The sequence below is a fragment of the Ranitomeya imitator genome, chromosome 3 (genome assembly GCF_032444005.1).
Source record: "Ranitomeya imitator isolate aRanImi1 chromosome 3, aRanImi1.pri, whole genome shotgun sequence".
NCBI classification, from domain to species: Eukaryota; Metazoa; Chordata; class Amphibia; order Anura; family Dendrobatidae; genus Ranitomeya; species Ranitomeya imitator.
In genome coordinates this window covers 336,921,768-336,939,243 of record NC_091284.1, presented here as the reverse complement: position 1 = coordinate 336,939,243, position 17,476 = coordinate 336,921,768, and the positions used below count along the sequence as shown (strand labels likewise).

At 44.2% G+C, this 17,476-nt stretch overlaps 1 protein-coding gene across 3 annotated transcripts in view; it reads left to right on the top strand.

The window, feature by feature from the left end:
* Nucleotides 1-17,476, top strand: part of RPS6KA1 (ribosomal protein S6 kinase A1) — a 356,285-nt gene that overhangs the window by 242,444 nt on the left and 96,365 nt on the right. For 2 of the 3 annotated variants that reach the window (XM_069756752.1, XM_069756750.1), the window contains one exon: nucleotides 11,010-11,126. In XM_069756752.1, the coding sequence (XP_069612853.1) occupies nucleotides 11,010-11,126 (117 nt within the window). Of the gene's footprint in view, nucleotides 1-11,009; nucleotides 11,127-17,143; nucleotides 17,219-17,476 lie in introns of those variants that run through there. The other variant, XM_069756751.1, reaches the window with a different exon arrangement.

Sequence of the window (17,476 nt, the reverse complement as noted above, 5' to 3'; positions counted from 1 at the left end):
CCTCTGGTTCTTTACATGCTCCAGTCACACTGACAGAGAGCCTGCTGTCAGCTGTAACAGATACGCACATGCCTGCTGTTTTAGACCTATCTCCGAGAACAAGCACACAACAACGTTTGCAATCCACCGTAACATCTCCACCTGCACCTCTTCATGGTCCAGCAGTTTAACTGGTTCACCGTACTCCCCCTCTCTCAGCACAGCAGCCTGCCCACAGTTTTGCCATTCTAGTCACATAAAAGATTGTTTCCTCCTTCCTCCTTGGGCTGAAAGGTGGCAGATGAGGTTTAACAATGATAAATGTAAGGTTATACACATGGGAAGAAGGAATCAATATCACCATTACACACTGAACGGGAAACCACTGGGTAAATCTGACAGGGAGAAGGATTTGGGGATCCTAGTTAATGATAAACTTACCTGGAGCAGCCAGTGCCAGGTAGCAGCTGCCAAGGCAAACAGGATCATGGGGTGCATTAAAAGAGGTCTGGATACACATGATGAGAGCATTATACTGCCTCTGTGCAAATCCCTAGTTAGACCGCACATGGAGTACTGTGTCCAGTTTTGGGCACCGGTGCTCAGGAAGGATATAATGGAACTAGAAAGAGTACAAAGGAGGGCAACAAAATTAATAAAGGGGATGGGAGGACTACAATACCCAGATAGATTAGCGAAATTAGGATTATTTAGTCTAGAAAAAAGACGACTGAGGGGCGATCTGTCACGATATGGTATGAAATATCATAAGTCGTTCTCTTGCTAGCCTGCGTGGGCTAAGCCCCCCTTCTTGGAGGGATACTGCAACAATTTGTAGCTTCAAATTCCTGGCTTTCCTTCTCAGAGAGTGTCGGAGTTTTATGGCCGAAAGGTATTTACGACAGCATTTTCTGCCGTGTAAGCTCTTGTCCAGCTATAAGTGAACTAGAAACTTCCAGAAATCCATAGAAGTTCTTTGTTTAGTTTTTCTAAGATATTAGGCCGACCGTTTACATTCCAAGCACGAAAATATATATTGTTTGAGTCTATCGGAGGATCTATACATCGCTCGAAACACGGGCTTCTAACTCCATCTGGTAAAGAAGTAGGGTTTTCTCTGTAAATATGTATCCCAGATAGGACATATTTGATCTCATTAGAATGCTCACGTTAATCCGAGATGAATGATGGGTTTGTTATGACTATGACATGTTTTGTAGCGGAGTTATCGAAAGTAGATATAGATTAGGATAAAATGAGTTAACTGAAGAGGTAGGAGGGACGAGGTGATCCACCCCCTTTCTGGGATGTTACAGGCTGTGCTATAACTGTCTAGAACTGTAGAACACTATAACTGTCTGCCCACATCCCCAGCTCATTCTTCTTGTCCTATTTTCCTGGAAGAGCTGAGCACATCCCATGAACTGGGACTTATGGAAAACTGCACTAGCCTGGGTGCCTGCCATGCTTTGAACATGTGAGTGTTAGCTTTTCTCCTTTATTCCCTTTATGTTCTAATTACCGTGTACATATTTGCAATTGTCTCATTTGTAACATCTTTATAAAATATTTTTGATAAAGCACTGCCTAATTTTTATGGGCTATAATATTTAATATTAGTTCATTCTCCTGTTCTAAACCGTACCCTAAGTCTTCTGAAGGGAAAAAACGCTACTGTTGTGTTGGGTTAGCTTCGGACCCGTTTAATCGAAGCTGGTGGCAGCATACATTTTGTACTGGGTAGTTGGGTGGCGTTATAGTGACTGCGGCGTTGATAATTATTGATCTTGCCTAAGTGGGAGTAGTTTATCGCGTCGCTGCAGCGTGCCCAATAGCCAGTACATAGCAGGCAGCCTTTCTGGCGACTAATTACCCAGGGGGCAGTACCTAATCTGACCTGAGAGTAAGGGGGGCGCCAGAGAGCTGCAAGTTTTAAGTGGAACTGTAAGCGGGATGTACATAAATCCCTGCAGTTCGTGGTATATTGAAAAGCAGTGGGATACCTACAATAAGCCCCTGCTGTAAACTAAGAGGTCAATAACCTTGTGTGTGTTTTCTCATCGCATTGTTAGCAGTGGAGGGATAACTAAGATAATCCCCCCTGCACATGTGAGAGCCGTCTGTTGGCCCAAAGTCACCCCGACCCGTGATGTAGGGGTGACGGTCACGGTGTAAATCGTGACGAATTGGTGGCAGCGATCAGGGGAATCCTGACACGATCTAATAGCCATGTATAAGTATATAAGGGGACAATACAAATATCTCGCTGAGGATCTGTTTATACCAAGGAAGGTGACGGGCACAAGGGGGCATTCTTTGCGTCTGGAGGATAGAAGGTTTTTCCACCAACATAGAAGAGGATTCTTTACTGTTAGGGCGGTGAGAATCTGGAATTGCTTGCCTGAGGAGGTGGTGATGGCGAACTCAGTCGAGGGGTTCAAGAGAGGCCTGGATGTCTTCCTGGAGCAGAACAATATTGTATCATACAATTATTAGGTTCTGTAGAAGGACGTAGATCTGGGGATTTATTATGATGGAATATAGGCTGAACTGGATGGACAAATGTCTTTTTTCGGCCTTACTAACTATGTTACTATGTTACGCATGACAAAGCTAAGAGGTTGAACTCCACCATCTACAATCTGTTGGCTACAGAAATGCTGCCTTTCTGCCTGGTAGATACAGACGGTTTCCAAAAGCTGATGGCTGCCGCAGTTTCCCAGTACCAATTGCCCAGTCGCCATTACTTTTCTAAGAAAGCTGTGCCTGCGCTACACCAGAATGTCACAGACAACATCACCCATGCTTGACTAAATCTGTCTGCCAGGGTGCATTTCACCACAGACACTTGGACGAGTAAGCATGGCCAAGGGCGTTACATCTCACTGACTGGGCACTGTGTGACTCTGGTGGCTGTGGGGGCAGGCACTGCTCCACAAGTCTTGCAATTCCCAAGGCCTGCAGGACAAACCTCTGCTGGTAACACTTCCTCTGCTGCTTCTGCATCCTTAGGGCCTCCACCTGTGCCCTCAACCTCTGCCTTAAAGGGAACCTGTCACCCCATTTTTTGAGATTGAGCTATAAATACTGTTAAATAGGGCCTGCGCTGTGCGTTACTATAGTGTATGTAGTGTACCCTGATTCCCCATGTATGCTGAGAAATACATTACCAAAGTCGCCGTTTTCGCCTGTCAATCAGGCTGGTCTGGTCAGGTGGGCGTGTTCACAGCGCTCTTTTCTTCCCCAGCTTTCCGTTGGTGGCGTAGTGGTGTGCGCATGTCCAGAGTTCCGACTTCCCTGCGCCCACGTGAAGACACAGCGCGCGATCTGCGCTGTAATCCCTTGCATCGGTGGGGGCGGCCATCTTCCTGGGGCCGCGCGTGCGCAGATGGAGTGCTCTGCTGCACGGGGCTTCAGGAAAATGGCCGCGGGATGCCGCGCGTGCGCATTAGAGATCGCGGCGGCCATTTTCCCAAAGCCGAGATGCAAACTCGGCTTTGGGAAAATGGCCGCCGCGATAGGTTGATATGTGATGTGCCGACACGGTGAAATTCCACTCTGCAGATGTTGCAGCAACTGTGGCAGCAACAATGAGCCCTATCATGTCGTATAACCTGGGCCAAAGCAGTATGGGCATGGAGCATATCATGTTTACGGAGTGGGCACAGATTAAGGACCTCTGCACCATTCTACTCAGTTTTGAAATTGCTACTAAACTGGTTAGCGCTGACGATGCTGTCATCAGCTTCACTGTTCCGGTCATCTATATGCTGGAGCAGACTTTGAATGGTGGGCCCAGAAGAAGAGGAGGAAGCAGAGGAGGATGCCGAAGAGATACCATGGTCTCGAAAATCCAGACTGGATAAACCTCCCCTTTCTGTTGTTCGTGGTTGGTGAAAAGGGACGGAGGAAACAAGCATCATTTTTACCCAGCCACCAACACAGCATGGGCTTGGACCTCATGGTTGAGCCCGACATATGAGTGCCTTGTTGCTGCACTATCTGCAACATGATCCCCATATAGTTATGATTAGTAGTGATGAGCGAGTGTACTCGTTGCTTGGGTTTTCCTGAGCACGCTCGGGTGATCTCCGAGTATTTGTTAGTGCTCAGAGATTAAGTTTTCATCACCTCAGATGAATGATTTACAGCTACTACCCAGCCTGAGTACATGTGGGGGTTGCTAGGGAATCCTCACATGTAATCAAGCTGTCTAGGAGCAGTAAATCATTCAGCTGTGGCGATGAAAACTTAATCTCCGAACACTAACAAATACTCGGAGATCACCCAAGCATGCTCTGGAAAACCCAAGCAATGAGTACACTCGCTCATCACTAATGATTAGGAATACTGCTGACTACTGGTTTGCCACTCTCTTTGATCCACATTATAAAACCAAATTTTGCCAGATGCTTCCCACCCTGAAAAGTGACCCGGGAATGCTGGAGTATCGAATCACACTTTTACACAACCTTAAGGGAGCTTTTCCCCAAGATAGCAGTGAAACACACAGTTCACATCACAGCTCTAGACTTCCAACCTCCAGCACGTCAATTCATCAACGCCAAAACATTAGCAGCAGCAGCAGTGGTGTAAGTTGAAGAAGCAATTTCTGTGAGTCCTTGGACTCTGTTGTGCTGGTATAAAAAAGTGTCAAAGTCTTACACGTGGTGAACGAATGGAGAAAATGGTGCAGGAGTATCTAGAGCTGAATATCAATACCATCGGAGGGTTTGGACCTTTTCACATTTTGGTCTTCCAAACTGGATGAGTTACCTGAGCTCACCTCACACACTTTAGAGGTTTTATCGTGCCCAGCAGGCAGCGTTCTCTCAGAACATGTCTTCTGTGCTGCTGGTGGTGTCCTCACGAATAAGCGCAGCCGGCTGTCCCCTGAAAGTGTAGACCGCCTAACTTTCATCAAGATAAACAAGTCATGGATCTCCAAGACCTTTTGCACCCCAGTCGCAGACTGTACAGACTAGGCGATATTGTATTTTTTAGCGTGATGTATTAATGTCATGTAACTTCACTCTGTTATTTCTATAGTGCGGCTTCTGAGCCTGCTGTGGTTGCTGTTGATGTTAACACAAATTTGTGGAAATGTGAACCATCATGGTTGGTCTACATCTGCTGGGTTAGCTGTAGTGGAAGACAAGTCGGTCCCAATTCTTATTCTCGTGATATTTATTCCACTTTGGTGGTGTCAGGACCTCATTTTTTAAAATGTGAACACTCCTACTTGAGTGTCCATCTGCTGGATTTGGGCATAGTGGAAGACCCGTCGGTACCTATTTTACTATTTCTACTGTTGTGAAATTGATGCCACTTTGGTGGTGTCTGCCAATAATTTTTGGAAATGTGCATACTCCTGGTTGGGTCTCCTTCATGCGTGTTGCCTGGAGCAGTAAGCCTCTGAAACCGTGAGGCCTCTACCTCCTTGAACTGACAATTGTAGTCTACAAAACAGATATTTGTGCCACCTGAGTGTGTCTCAGTAAGAAGGCAGGTAGAGGGTTTGCATGTGGTATCAGGGCTCCCAGCAAAGGAGGTCTACACCGATCCCTCACTCACCTCATCTTACTTTGACATTCAATTGAAAGCTCTAAATGCTGTCCTAGACCCCAGAACCTCATGCCTGGCTGATTCTGCAGTGCCATGCTACAATTTGTACTATGGGTAAATTGAGGCCACTTTCCTGGTGTCTTTCCCTTTTTTTATGTGTTTTGGCAGCATTTGTGGCCATTATAAGGTGTAAGGTGTTGTGCATGCGTTTGTTTTTGCCTCCCATTGACATGAATGGCGTTCTGTAATGTTCAGCGAATATTGCAAATTCGGCGATCGTACTCCGAACCGAGCATTGAAATATTCGCTTATCTCTATTCTTGACCAAGTATTCACACACTGCAGCTCCCAGCTCTCTTCAGGTCATTGACCAGGTCCTCCCATGTAGTTCTGGGCTGATTCCTGACCTTTCTCAGAATCATCCTTAAGGTACCTTCACACTAAACGATATCGCTAGCGATCCGTGACGTTGCAGCGTCCTCGCTAGCGATATCGTTCAGTTTGACACGCAGCAGCGATCAGAATCCTGCTGTGATGTCGTTGGTCGGGGCTAGAGGGCCAGCACTTTCTTTGGTCGCTGGCTCTCCCGCTGACATCGCTGAATCGGCGTGTGTGACACCGATTCAGCGATGTCTTCGCTGGTAACCAGGGTAAACATCGGGTTACTAAGCGCAGGGCCGCACTTAGTAACCCGATGTTTACCCTGGATACCATCCTAAAAGTAAAAAAAACAAACGCTTCATACTTACCTTCCGCTGTCTGTCCTCCGGCGCTGTGCTTTCCTGCACTCACTGTGAGCACAGCGGCCGGAAAGCAGAGCGGTGACGTCACCGCTCTGCTTTCCGGCCGCTGTGCTCACAGCCAGTACAGAGAAGCAGAGCGCCGGGGACAGACAGCGGGAGGTAAGTATGAAGCGTTTGTTTTTTTTACTTTTAGGATGGTATCCAGGGTAAACATCGGGTTACTAAGCACGGCCCTGCGCTTAGTAACCCGATGTTTACCCTGGTTACCGGCATCGTTGGTCGCTGGAGAGCTGTCTGTGTGACAGCTCTCCAGCGACCAAACAGCGACGCTGCAGCGATCCGGATCGTTGTCTGGATCGCTGCAGCGTCGCTTAGTGTGAAGGTACCTTTACCCTATGAGGCGAGTTCTTGCATGGAGCCCCAGACGGAGGAAGATTGACAGTCATCTTGTGTTTCTTCCATTCCTTCTCACCAAACTGCTTGCCTATTGTCTTGTAGCCCATCCCAGCCTTGTGCAGGTCTACAATTTTGTCCCAGGTCTCCTTGGACAGATCTTTTTGTCTTGGGCTAGGTGGAGAAGTTGGAATGTGATTGAGTGTGGTGCTGGTTGGTAGGTGATCAAATGCATATTTCATGCAATAACATGGAATTTAATTATTTAAAATCATACAATGTAATTTTCTGTTTGTTTGTTTTTTATCTATAGGGTGCGTCTCTACTGTCTGGATTCATGGCGCTTTGGACGGAGCGGAAAACCCGCTCCACCCAAAGCGCCGCCCCCTTCTGTACGAGCGGTGATTCCAGATGTGTTCATTGCACACATCCGGAATCTCTGCACCCTATACATAGGGCCCTGTTATTTACCTTGCGGCGACAGATTTCATAAAATCCCCTCCACTATGCTGTAACATCTGGATGCTGCGGGTTGTATGCAGCGTTCAATCTGCAGCTAATCCGGATGTAATCCGGACAGTGGACATGCACCCTTAGATTGTCTCTCACAGTTGAAGTGTACCTATGATAAAAATTAGACAGCTCTATTCCTTTTATTGTGGGAAAACTTCCAAAATCGGCAGTGTATCAAATACTTATTTTTCCCACAGTATGGGTGCTGTCACTTAGCCAAAATGTACAGTATAAATTGGCAAAATTAAATATTCAGGTGCTACATGCAAATACAAATAACAATCACATTTATAAAACTGATGTGCTTGTTGCAGAGTTTGATCAACGCTGTGTTAAATAAGAGCTGGATCCTTTCTTTCCTTTAAATTTGTAGGCCTACAGCCAGGAGCGATGAGTCTGATATTGCAAGTTCCAATCATAAGTGGTTGCCTTTTGGCCGGCAGATGGGCTCTCATAATTTGATCAAACTGTGCACATAGTAGACAGTGTTTGGGTGTCTGGACACATAAAAGAAAGGCTGACAGCACTCACTAAGTATGGATGCCGGCTCTCGATCAAAGGAACCCACTTGGAAAAGTAGCAGCAGTCAGAATAAATGAGAACAGTGTCCAATCCCGTTTATAGAAATTGAAAAGAACTTTATTCCTCCATGTAAAGCATACAGTATCTTGACCTATAGCAGGTTATATGATGAAGACCTGCTATAGGCTGAAATGCTGTATTCTCTACATGGCGTAATAAAGATCTTTTCAATTTCTACACACGGGATTGGACGTTGTTCTCATTTATTCTGAGTGTCTGGATATCTGTGTCCAGTTCATAGATTGTAAGTTTGCGAGCAGGGCCCTCATTCCTCTTGGTATCTGTTTTGATCTATGTGCTTATTGTTATGCTGTAATGTCTATTGTATGTACAAGTCCCCTCTAAAATGTAAAGTGCTGTGGAATATGTCACCGCCATAGAAATAAAATTCATTTTCATTATTATTAGAAGGTGTACATGCCTGAAAATTATGCATGACGGAGCGCTCATTTGCTCTTTCGGCATCATTATAATATTTGACCTTGTCAGCTCATATGCCCGAATCCCATTTTGCAGGGAATTTAAGACTTAAGTCCCGATGGGACCAACCAACAGATGCCTAAACTCAGTGTGAAAGCACCCTTAGAGATGTCAAAGCTGAATATAATATTTTCACCACCCAAAATGGAAAAATGTGAATTTGAGTAGGGAATCTGAAGTTGCAGCAGTAGACATTTATTAATTACTAGATGGTGGCCCGATTCTAACGTATCGGGTATTCTAGAATATGCAGGTAGTATATAGCACAGGCTACGTACTATATTGCTCAGTGACATAGTATATAACACAACCGATGTAGTATATCACAGAGCTACGTAGTATGTAACACAGCCACGTAGTATATAACATAGCCACGTAGTGTATTGCACAGCTACGTAGTATATTCCACAGGCACGAAGTATATTGGTCAACCACGTAGTATATAGCAGAGCCACGTAGTATATTGTAGAGCCACGTAGTATATAACATAGTCACGTCATATATCATAGTATATAACAGAGCCACGTAGTATATTGCACAGTCGACGTAGTATATAACAGAACCGACACAGCCACATAGTATATTGCACAGCTAAGTAGTATATAGCACAGAGCACATAGTATATTGCACAGCAACGTAGTATATTGGACAGTCACATTGTATATTGCACAGTCACGTTGTATATTGCCCAGCTACATCATACATAGCACAGAGATGTAGTATATAACAGAGCCCACGCAGTATGTAACACAGCCCACGTAGTATATAGCAATGTGGGCACTATATGCGTGGTTAATAAAGACTTAAAATAAAAAATAAACATATACTCCCCTTCCGAAGACCCTTTGAAGTCCTGGCGCCTGTGTGCGGTGCACGCGGTAGCTTCCGGTCTCAGGGTTGGTATGACCGTGACGTCATGGCAGGTCCTTCTCGCATACCATCCTTGGCACCGGAAGCGGCCGCTTGCACTGCCGAGGACAGCAGGCGACGTCGGAGGGTGAGAATAACCTTGTTTTTTTATTATTATTTGTAACATTAGATCGTTTTACTATTGATGCTGCATACGCAGCATCAATAGTAAAAAGTTGGTCACACAGGGTTAATAGCATTACACCACGGTCCGTTAACTCTGGCATTAACCCTGTGTGAGCGCTCAGCGCTGACTGCAGGGCAGTAAAGCAGCGGCCATTTCGCTGCGAGACTATGGCCGTCGCTGATTGGTTGTGGCAATAGTCGTGTGCATTTTGCCGCGACTAATCAGCGACTTGGATTTCCATGACAGACAGAGGCCGCGACCAATGAATATCCGTGACAGACGGAAGTGACCCTTAGACAATTATATAGCAGATACAGTATTTGCAATACTTAGTACCTATCATCAGTCTGGGGTTGCCCACTCTTATTAATTTAAAAAGGCAGCCACAGATTGGTGGTGAGTAATCTTTAATATATTGAGATATTGGTATTGTTTTTTGCAAAACTGATAACAGGAAGTTACAGCTTCCTACATCACAGCAACTGATGGTAAATGTCACCTTGTCAATAATTTCCTTGCCGACACAATGACTGTGTTCTACGTTATTAGGTTCTGAGACTACATTCAGAATTACAGCCAATATGGCTCTACTACTGTAAAAAGGGCTGCTTCTGAGCAATGGCAAAAAAAAAGCCATGCCATTATCTCCGTAAGCAAGCTCTAACGCCTAACTCTCTTCTGATTTGCTGATGTATGGCAATTTGTTTACATTTTGGGGGACATCCTTTCTGAAGCTTAAGTTTTACATTGAGGTGTTGCTGCTTCCCTTTAGTAATGGAGGAGGGTGCTCGGTGCGGTGTGTCCTTCCCATTGGTTCACAATGTATTTTGGTTTTGAGGTTAATGTAAAGGAAGTTTAATATCTGTATAGCTCATTGCTTTCAGTTTCTGCAGATAGCGGCTGAGGAGGCAGCAGATATTATCATTTTAGGTTCAGTAGTCCAGGATCTCATACTTCAGCATTTGACTGCCTTCCTCTCTATGTGGGCATTAAGCCCAATGGAGAAGGAGGTTCGGATTCCTGGATTTAGGACTTTTTCTCTTTGGATACAGAAAAAATACAGAGACAAATCTCGATGTCCTCCTCTGCCAGATACAGGACACCTGGGCGATTTGGTCAGTAGACATTAGGTGTAGCATGTTCTAGACCAGGGGTCCCCAACTCCAGGCCTCGAGGGCCGCCAACAGTGCAGGTTTTCAGGATTTCTTTAGTATTTCATCGGTGGTAATGCGATCATCTGCACAGGTGATGATTCCAACCCCTGTGCAATACCAAGGAAATCCTAAAAACGTGCACTGTTGGCAGCCCTCGAGGCCTGGAGTTTGGGACCACTGTTTTAGACAGTAGTACACTGTAGAATCGCATATATTATGGCATACAATGATGTATTCAGATGGTGTTCTGTCTAATGCCTTCACCACTTCCTGCCAGTTGGGAAGGGGTTTAAGCTGTCTAAATGCACTGTTTTGATGATTTGTGTTTTTGTTTTTTTGTTGTTTTTGACTTGCGCATAATGTAATTTTAAGTAAGCATCATTATTATTATAATGCTTCGGCAATTGTTACATTTTTTTGTTCTCTTAGCACTGTTTTTTTAAGATGGTTTTGGCCAACAATAGTCTAATATATACTACGAAAGCTATACAAATTAACTATATTAATTGTCTTTATAGCATACATAATATTTTAAGATGACATTTTTTATGTTCTTCTCAACAGGATGAGGTTGTAGTGAAGGAGATCCCCATTACACACCATGTGAAGGAAGGCTCAGAGAAGGCTGATCAATCACACTTTGTCCTGCTTAAGGTCCTGGGGCAGGGCTCTTTTGGAAAGGTGAGTGGGTTGTTTATCTAGTAAATTCTACTTCTCCAATTTACCCTATATAGTAATAGGAAGCACCATCTACTCTGTAAATCAGTTTATTACAGACTTGACTATTTGTAAGTCATTGTTACATCCAATAATATTTCTAATTCGGATGTGTGCTATTGGCTTGTCATCTAACATATCACTACCTGCTTAGTAGAGCTTCTATCCGTTTCCAACATCAGTTTACTGTACAATGCATGGTAAAAAATACCATACTTTCCAGATATTAGCTGATATTTCAGCTTTGACCCTTGCAAAAAAATACTGGATAAAGCTAGGTGGTAATCGCCCTCCCCTGGTCCAGCACTGGCTCCCCACCACTGCTCCTCTCACTATCTGCAGCAGTGTCGACAGTAGAGAGCATCACATGCAGGAAGTCACTGAGCTCAGAATCTCCTGATGTCCACATCAAGGGAGTAGGGAATCCAGCACACGAGTAGATAAAATCAATGTTTGTTCAAAAAATTAATTAGTGTATATTCATGTCACATGTCTTATAGACTTTTTACATAATATTTTTATGGAACATACACTGATGAAGATGCTTTTAACAATTGTTGAATAAACAATTTTATCTACTTGTGTGTTGTATCCCCTACTTCTTTTGTAACCTTCTGAGTGGATTGACTTTCCTGAGTGCTTCTGTGCACAGTGTGATTGCTGACCTACAGCGACATGAGCAAGACAATTTATCTCCTCCTATTTTATGATTGGGGTAAGGCATGTGCCATCTAACTATTTTTTTAACCACTCCCCGAGATATAACATACTGTACTGTACATATAAATTTCTGTCTTGTGGGTACTTCCCGCAAATGGGCGTACCTGTACATCATGGAAATCCTGCGGGCACAGGTGCTGTGCCCGCACTATAGCCATCGGGTGCTCAACTTAATTCACAGCCAACCTCTAGCTGTAACAGGCTCTGGCTCTTTAACATACTAAATCTGAGATCAGTAGTGATCACAGAATTTAGAAAGCTAATAGAGGGACAGGACTTCCTCTCCTACCCGATCGGCACACTCGCAATGTATTCACGGGCTGCCAGTTGTTGCATTGGCAACCCGAGGTCAAGTAATGACCTCCCGTTATGCCAGTTACAGCAGCCTGTTAGACTATGCAAGGAGAATGGTCTAAAAGGTGTTCTGTCAGTGACACTGACAGGTTAAATGCATTGCAGTGTTAGAGATCAGAGTAATAAAAGTGAAAGTACCATAGAGGGTCTAAGTTAAAAAGTAAAAAAAGAATAGAAAAAAATGTAATGCAATAAATACTTATGGTATATTTAAAAAAACAAAGTACAAATAATTTGATATCGCTGCGTCTGTAACGACCTGATCTATAAAAATCCAAAAAAATAGCAAAAACTGTTTTTTTTTCATCATAAAGCCCACAAAAAAGTGCAATACAATGGGGTCAAAAAGTCGTTTGTAAATAGGAATGGTTTCCCTGAAAACTTCATCTTGTCCCACAAAAAAGCCCCTATACAGCTCAGTCAGCAAAAAAAAGTTATAGCTGTTAGAATAAGGACATGCAAAATAATAATTTTTTCAAAAAATTGTTTTTGTGTAAAAGCAGGAAAATATTAAAAAATATATATACCGTATATACTCGAGTATAAGCCGACCCGAGCATAAGCCGACCCCCCTAATTTTGCCACAAAAAACTGGGAAAACTTAATGACTCGAGTATAAGCCTAGGGTGGAAAATGCAGCAGCTACCGGTAAATTTCAAAAATAAAAATAGATACCAATAAAAGTAAAATTAATTGAGACATGAGTAGGTTAAGTGTTTTTGAATATCCATATTGAATCAGGAGCCTCATATAATGCTCCATAAAGTTTGATGGGCTCCATTGGATGCTCCATATTAAAATATGCCCCATATAATGCTGCATAAAGGGTAATAAGGGCCCCATAAGATGCTCCATAGAGATATTTGCTCTATATAGTGCTGCACAAGTGTTATGGACCCATAAGATGCTCTGTACAGTCACTTGCCCCATATAGTGCTGCACAAGCGTTATGGCCCCATAAGATGCTCCATACAGTCACTTGCCCCTTATAGTGCTGCACAAGTGTTATGGCCCCATAAGATGCTCCGTATATAGTCACTTGCCCCATATAGTGCTGCACAAGTGTTATGGCCCCATAAGATGCTCCATATAGTCACTTGCCCCATATAATGCTGCACAAGTGTTATGGCCCCATAAGATGCTCCGTACAATCACTTGCCCCATATAATGCTGCATAAGTGTTATGGCCCCATAAGATGATCCATACAGTCACTGCCCATTATAGTGCTGCACAAGGGTTATGGCCCCATAAGATGCTCCGTACAGTCACTTGCCCCTTATAGTGCTGCACAAGTGTTATGGCCCCATAAGATGCTCCGTATATAGTCACTTGCCCCATACATATAGTGCTGCACAAGTGTTATGGCCCCATAAGATGCTCCGTATAGTCACTTGCCCCATATAATGCTGCACAAGTGTTATGGCCCCATAAGATGCTCCGTACAGTCACTTGCCCCATTATAGTGCTGCACAAGTGTTATGGCCCTATAAGATGCTCCGTACAGCCACTTGCCCCATATGCTTTTGCTGCGATAAAAAAAATATCACATACTCACCTCTCCGCTCAGGACCCCGGCACTGGCAATATTTACCTGCTCCTCGTGCGGCTCCGTCTTCAGCACTGACGTTCAGCAGAGGGCGCGCACTGACTACATCACCGCGCCCTCTGACCTGAGCGTCACAGCCAGAGGATGCTGAAGACGGAGCCGCACTGGAACGAGGAGAGGTAAATATCGCGCAGCGTTGTGCTCCCCCTCCCCGTATACTCACCTGCTCCTGGCGCTGCGTCCCTGCTTCTTCCACCGCTGCATCTTCTTCCTGTATTGATCAGTCACAGTTACCGCTCATTACAGAAATGAATATGCGGCTCCACCTCTATGGGAGGTGGAGCCGCATATTTATTTCTGTAATGAGCGGTACCATGTGACCGCTCAGTACACGAAGAAGCTGCAGCGCTGGAAGAAGCAGGGACGTGCAGGGACCGCGCCGGGAGTAGGTAAGTATAATTACAAAAAAAAATCCGCCCCCCCCCCCTCCCCTGCCGATCCCTGGGTATGACTCGAGTATAAGCCAAGAAGGGGACTTTCAGGCCAAGAAAATGGGCTGAAAATCTCAGCTTATACTCGAGTATATACGGGTACTACAGAATCTGCCGCCCCCTCTCTTCTGCCGCCTGAGCCAAAGAGCTCAAATCGCCTAATGGTAGCAGTGTCACTGTGTATTTATAAATGAGAACAAAAACAAACACCCCTCCTGTTATGAAAGGTAATTCAGTACCACAATGGACATAGAGGTCAGCGCACATACAGTGACCTGGCAATAACCCAAAAAACAAGAACGAGCTCTGAGACGTGGGAACTCTGTTGACCGCAATCCCTAATCCTCTCCAACCACACTAAAGGCAGCCGTGGATTGCGCCTAACGCTGCCTATGCAACTCGGCACGGCCTGAGAAACTAGCTAGCCTGAAGATAGAAAATAAGCCTACCTTGCCTCAGAGAAATACCCCAAAGGAAAAGGCAGCCCCCACATATAATGACTGTGAGTTAAGATGAAAAGACAAACGTAGAGATGAAATAGATTTAGCAAAGTGAGGCCCAACTTTCTGAACAGAGCGAGGATAGGAAAGGTAACTTTGCGGTCAACACAAAACCCTACAAAAACCACGCAAAGGGGGCAAAAAGACCCTCCGTACCGAACTAACGGCACGGAGGTACACCCTCTGCGTCCCAGAGCTTCCAGCAAGCAGAAAAAAACAAATTGACAAGCTGGACAGAAAAAAACAGCAAACAATAGCAAAGAGGAAGTTAGCTATGCAGAGCAGCAGGCCACAGGAACGATCCAGGAGTAAACAGGTCCAATACTAGAACATTGACTGGAAGCCAGGATCAAAGCACTAGGTGGAGTTAAATAGAGAAGCACCTAACGACTTCACCACATCACCTGAGGAAGGAAACTCAGAAGCCGCAGTACCACTTTCCTCCACCAACGGAAGCTCACAGAGAGAACCAGCCGAAGTACCACTTGTGACCACAGGAGGGAGCTCTGCCACAGAATTCACAACACCCTCCCTCCAATAGCACACCAGCCCAAACTATATTCATAGTGCATTACATCCAATATACCCTGACTGACACACAATAGTCGCTTCTATTTATTATGTCCAATAACTACTCCTATATCCAATACCTGGGAATATTATAGCCCTCTACACTGGAACCACTATCCGCCGTACCCTATCACTCACCAGAGCTCCAAACAGTAGGCCCAGTATATTTAACCATGGTCTCCATATATTTTCAAATTTTGTTATTGCTTTTCTTTTTCTATAAGCCTCCTTTTCCATCCAAATGTTATCATTTATTCTGTTTATTAGTACATTGACCGACGGAGGTTGGACGTCCAACCAATGTGATGCAATTAGTTTGCGAGCCTGGTATAATGTTCGCGATAACCCAAAGGCCAGCGGGGATTCAAAGTCCATTGACTCTCCCAGATATCCCAGCACACACACCTTTAAGTCTGCCTGAAGTTGCCCTCCAAACCCCCTTTGTATTAGAGCTACTGTGCTTTTCCAATATGAGCCCAGTTTACTGCATTCCCAGAAAATGCGCATTAAATGTGCATCCTCTGCTCCATGTCTAGGACAGTCTGCATCTGAGCTTACCCCATCTTAACAAGGACGCTCGGCGTTCTCTACACCCTGTGTATGAGATATATCTGCAAGAGTCTCTGAGACTCGCATGGGGACAGTCTGGGAACCTGCTCCAATACAGTTCCTTGCGAAAGTATTCGGCTCCCTGGAACTTTTCAACCTTTTCCCACATATCATGCTTCAAATATAAAGATACCAAATGTAAATTTTTGGTAAAGAATCAACAAGTGGAACACAATTGTGAAGTTGAACGGAATTTATTGGTTATTTTAAATTTTTGTGGAAATTAAAAAACTGAAAAGTGGGGCGTGCAATATTATTCGGCCCCTTTACTTGCAGTGCAGCAAACTCACTCCAGAAGTTCGTTGTGGATCTCTGAATGATCCAATGTTGTCCTAAATGCCTAATGATGATAAATATAATCCACCTGTGTGAAATCAAGTCTCCGTATAAATGCACCTTCTCTGTAAGGCCGGCGTCACACACAGCGTAAAACAATACGGTCCGTATATTACGGCCGTAATACGCTGAAAAGTCGTTGTTTCGCGCTACATGCGCATCGGGATCTGTGGAAGCGCATGTAGCGTGAAACAGCTGTCATCCTCCAGACATCATGTTCTCCCTGTCCATGTCCATGTCACAATAAAGATTTTTTACAGCATCGGGTTTGGTGAGTGCTAACCACCTTTTTTTTCTTTTGCTTTTGATTCCCATTTTAACCTTGCTGTCCAAGTATGGCCATCAGTATGAGACTGCAACATCTGCTGATATAGTCTAGAGATTAGACCAGTTGTATATTTTGCCGATGCTAATGACTCAAGTGTGTACCTTTTTTTTAAATTTTGGGTGCAGTAACACTAAACTGGGACAGGAACGCATGCCTCAGTTGAAGGTATTGAAAGATGGAAGCATTAGGAAGCCCATATTCTTATTGGAGGTTATTGAAGCTTTAAAGTGTTCCGTTTTTTAGTATATTGTCCATAGTTTGTATTCCCTTCAGATCCCATCCTCTAAACCCCTCAAGCTCCCCTGATTTATGATTGTGCCATATTGGGGTAAATTTGGAGTATCCAGTAATTCCCAGCAATCTCTTTCCCCTATCCCACAGCTTGTATATTAACGCTGTAGTTAGCCACTCTCCGTCCATGCTTATCGCACCCCCTTCCAATATGTGAATAGGTGAAAATTTTGTCATGTAAAACAAGTCTTTCTAATTGCCCATACTCTCCCTCTTTTCCCAGCCGTGAAAATGCTGCATCTGTGATGCTATAAAGTACATCCATGAATCTGGTATCGCCAACCCACCCTCCGTTTTATCCCTCTGAAAAGTTAGTAATTTAATTATTGCATTTCGTTTGCACCAAATTAGTTCTTTAAACATTGACTGCACTTTACGGAATATAGGGGGGCCTCCAGCATGGAGAATTGTGTAGTATGTATCGCCATTCTAGCACTAGTATCATTTTAATGAGATTTCCTCTACCTATTACCGATTGCGGGAGTTTACAACATGCATTATCTAAATAATAAAAATTATTATTATTATTATTTTTATGCATTGATTTTAGACATGAATCTGTCTAGCA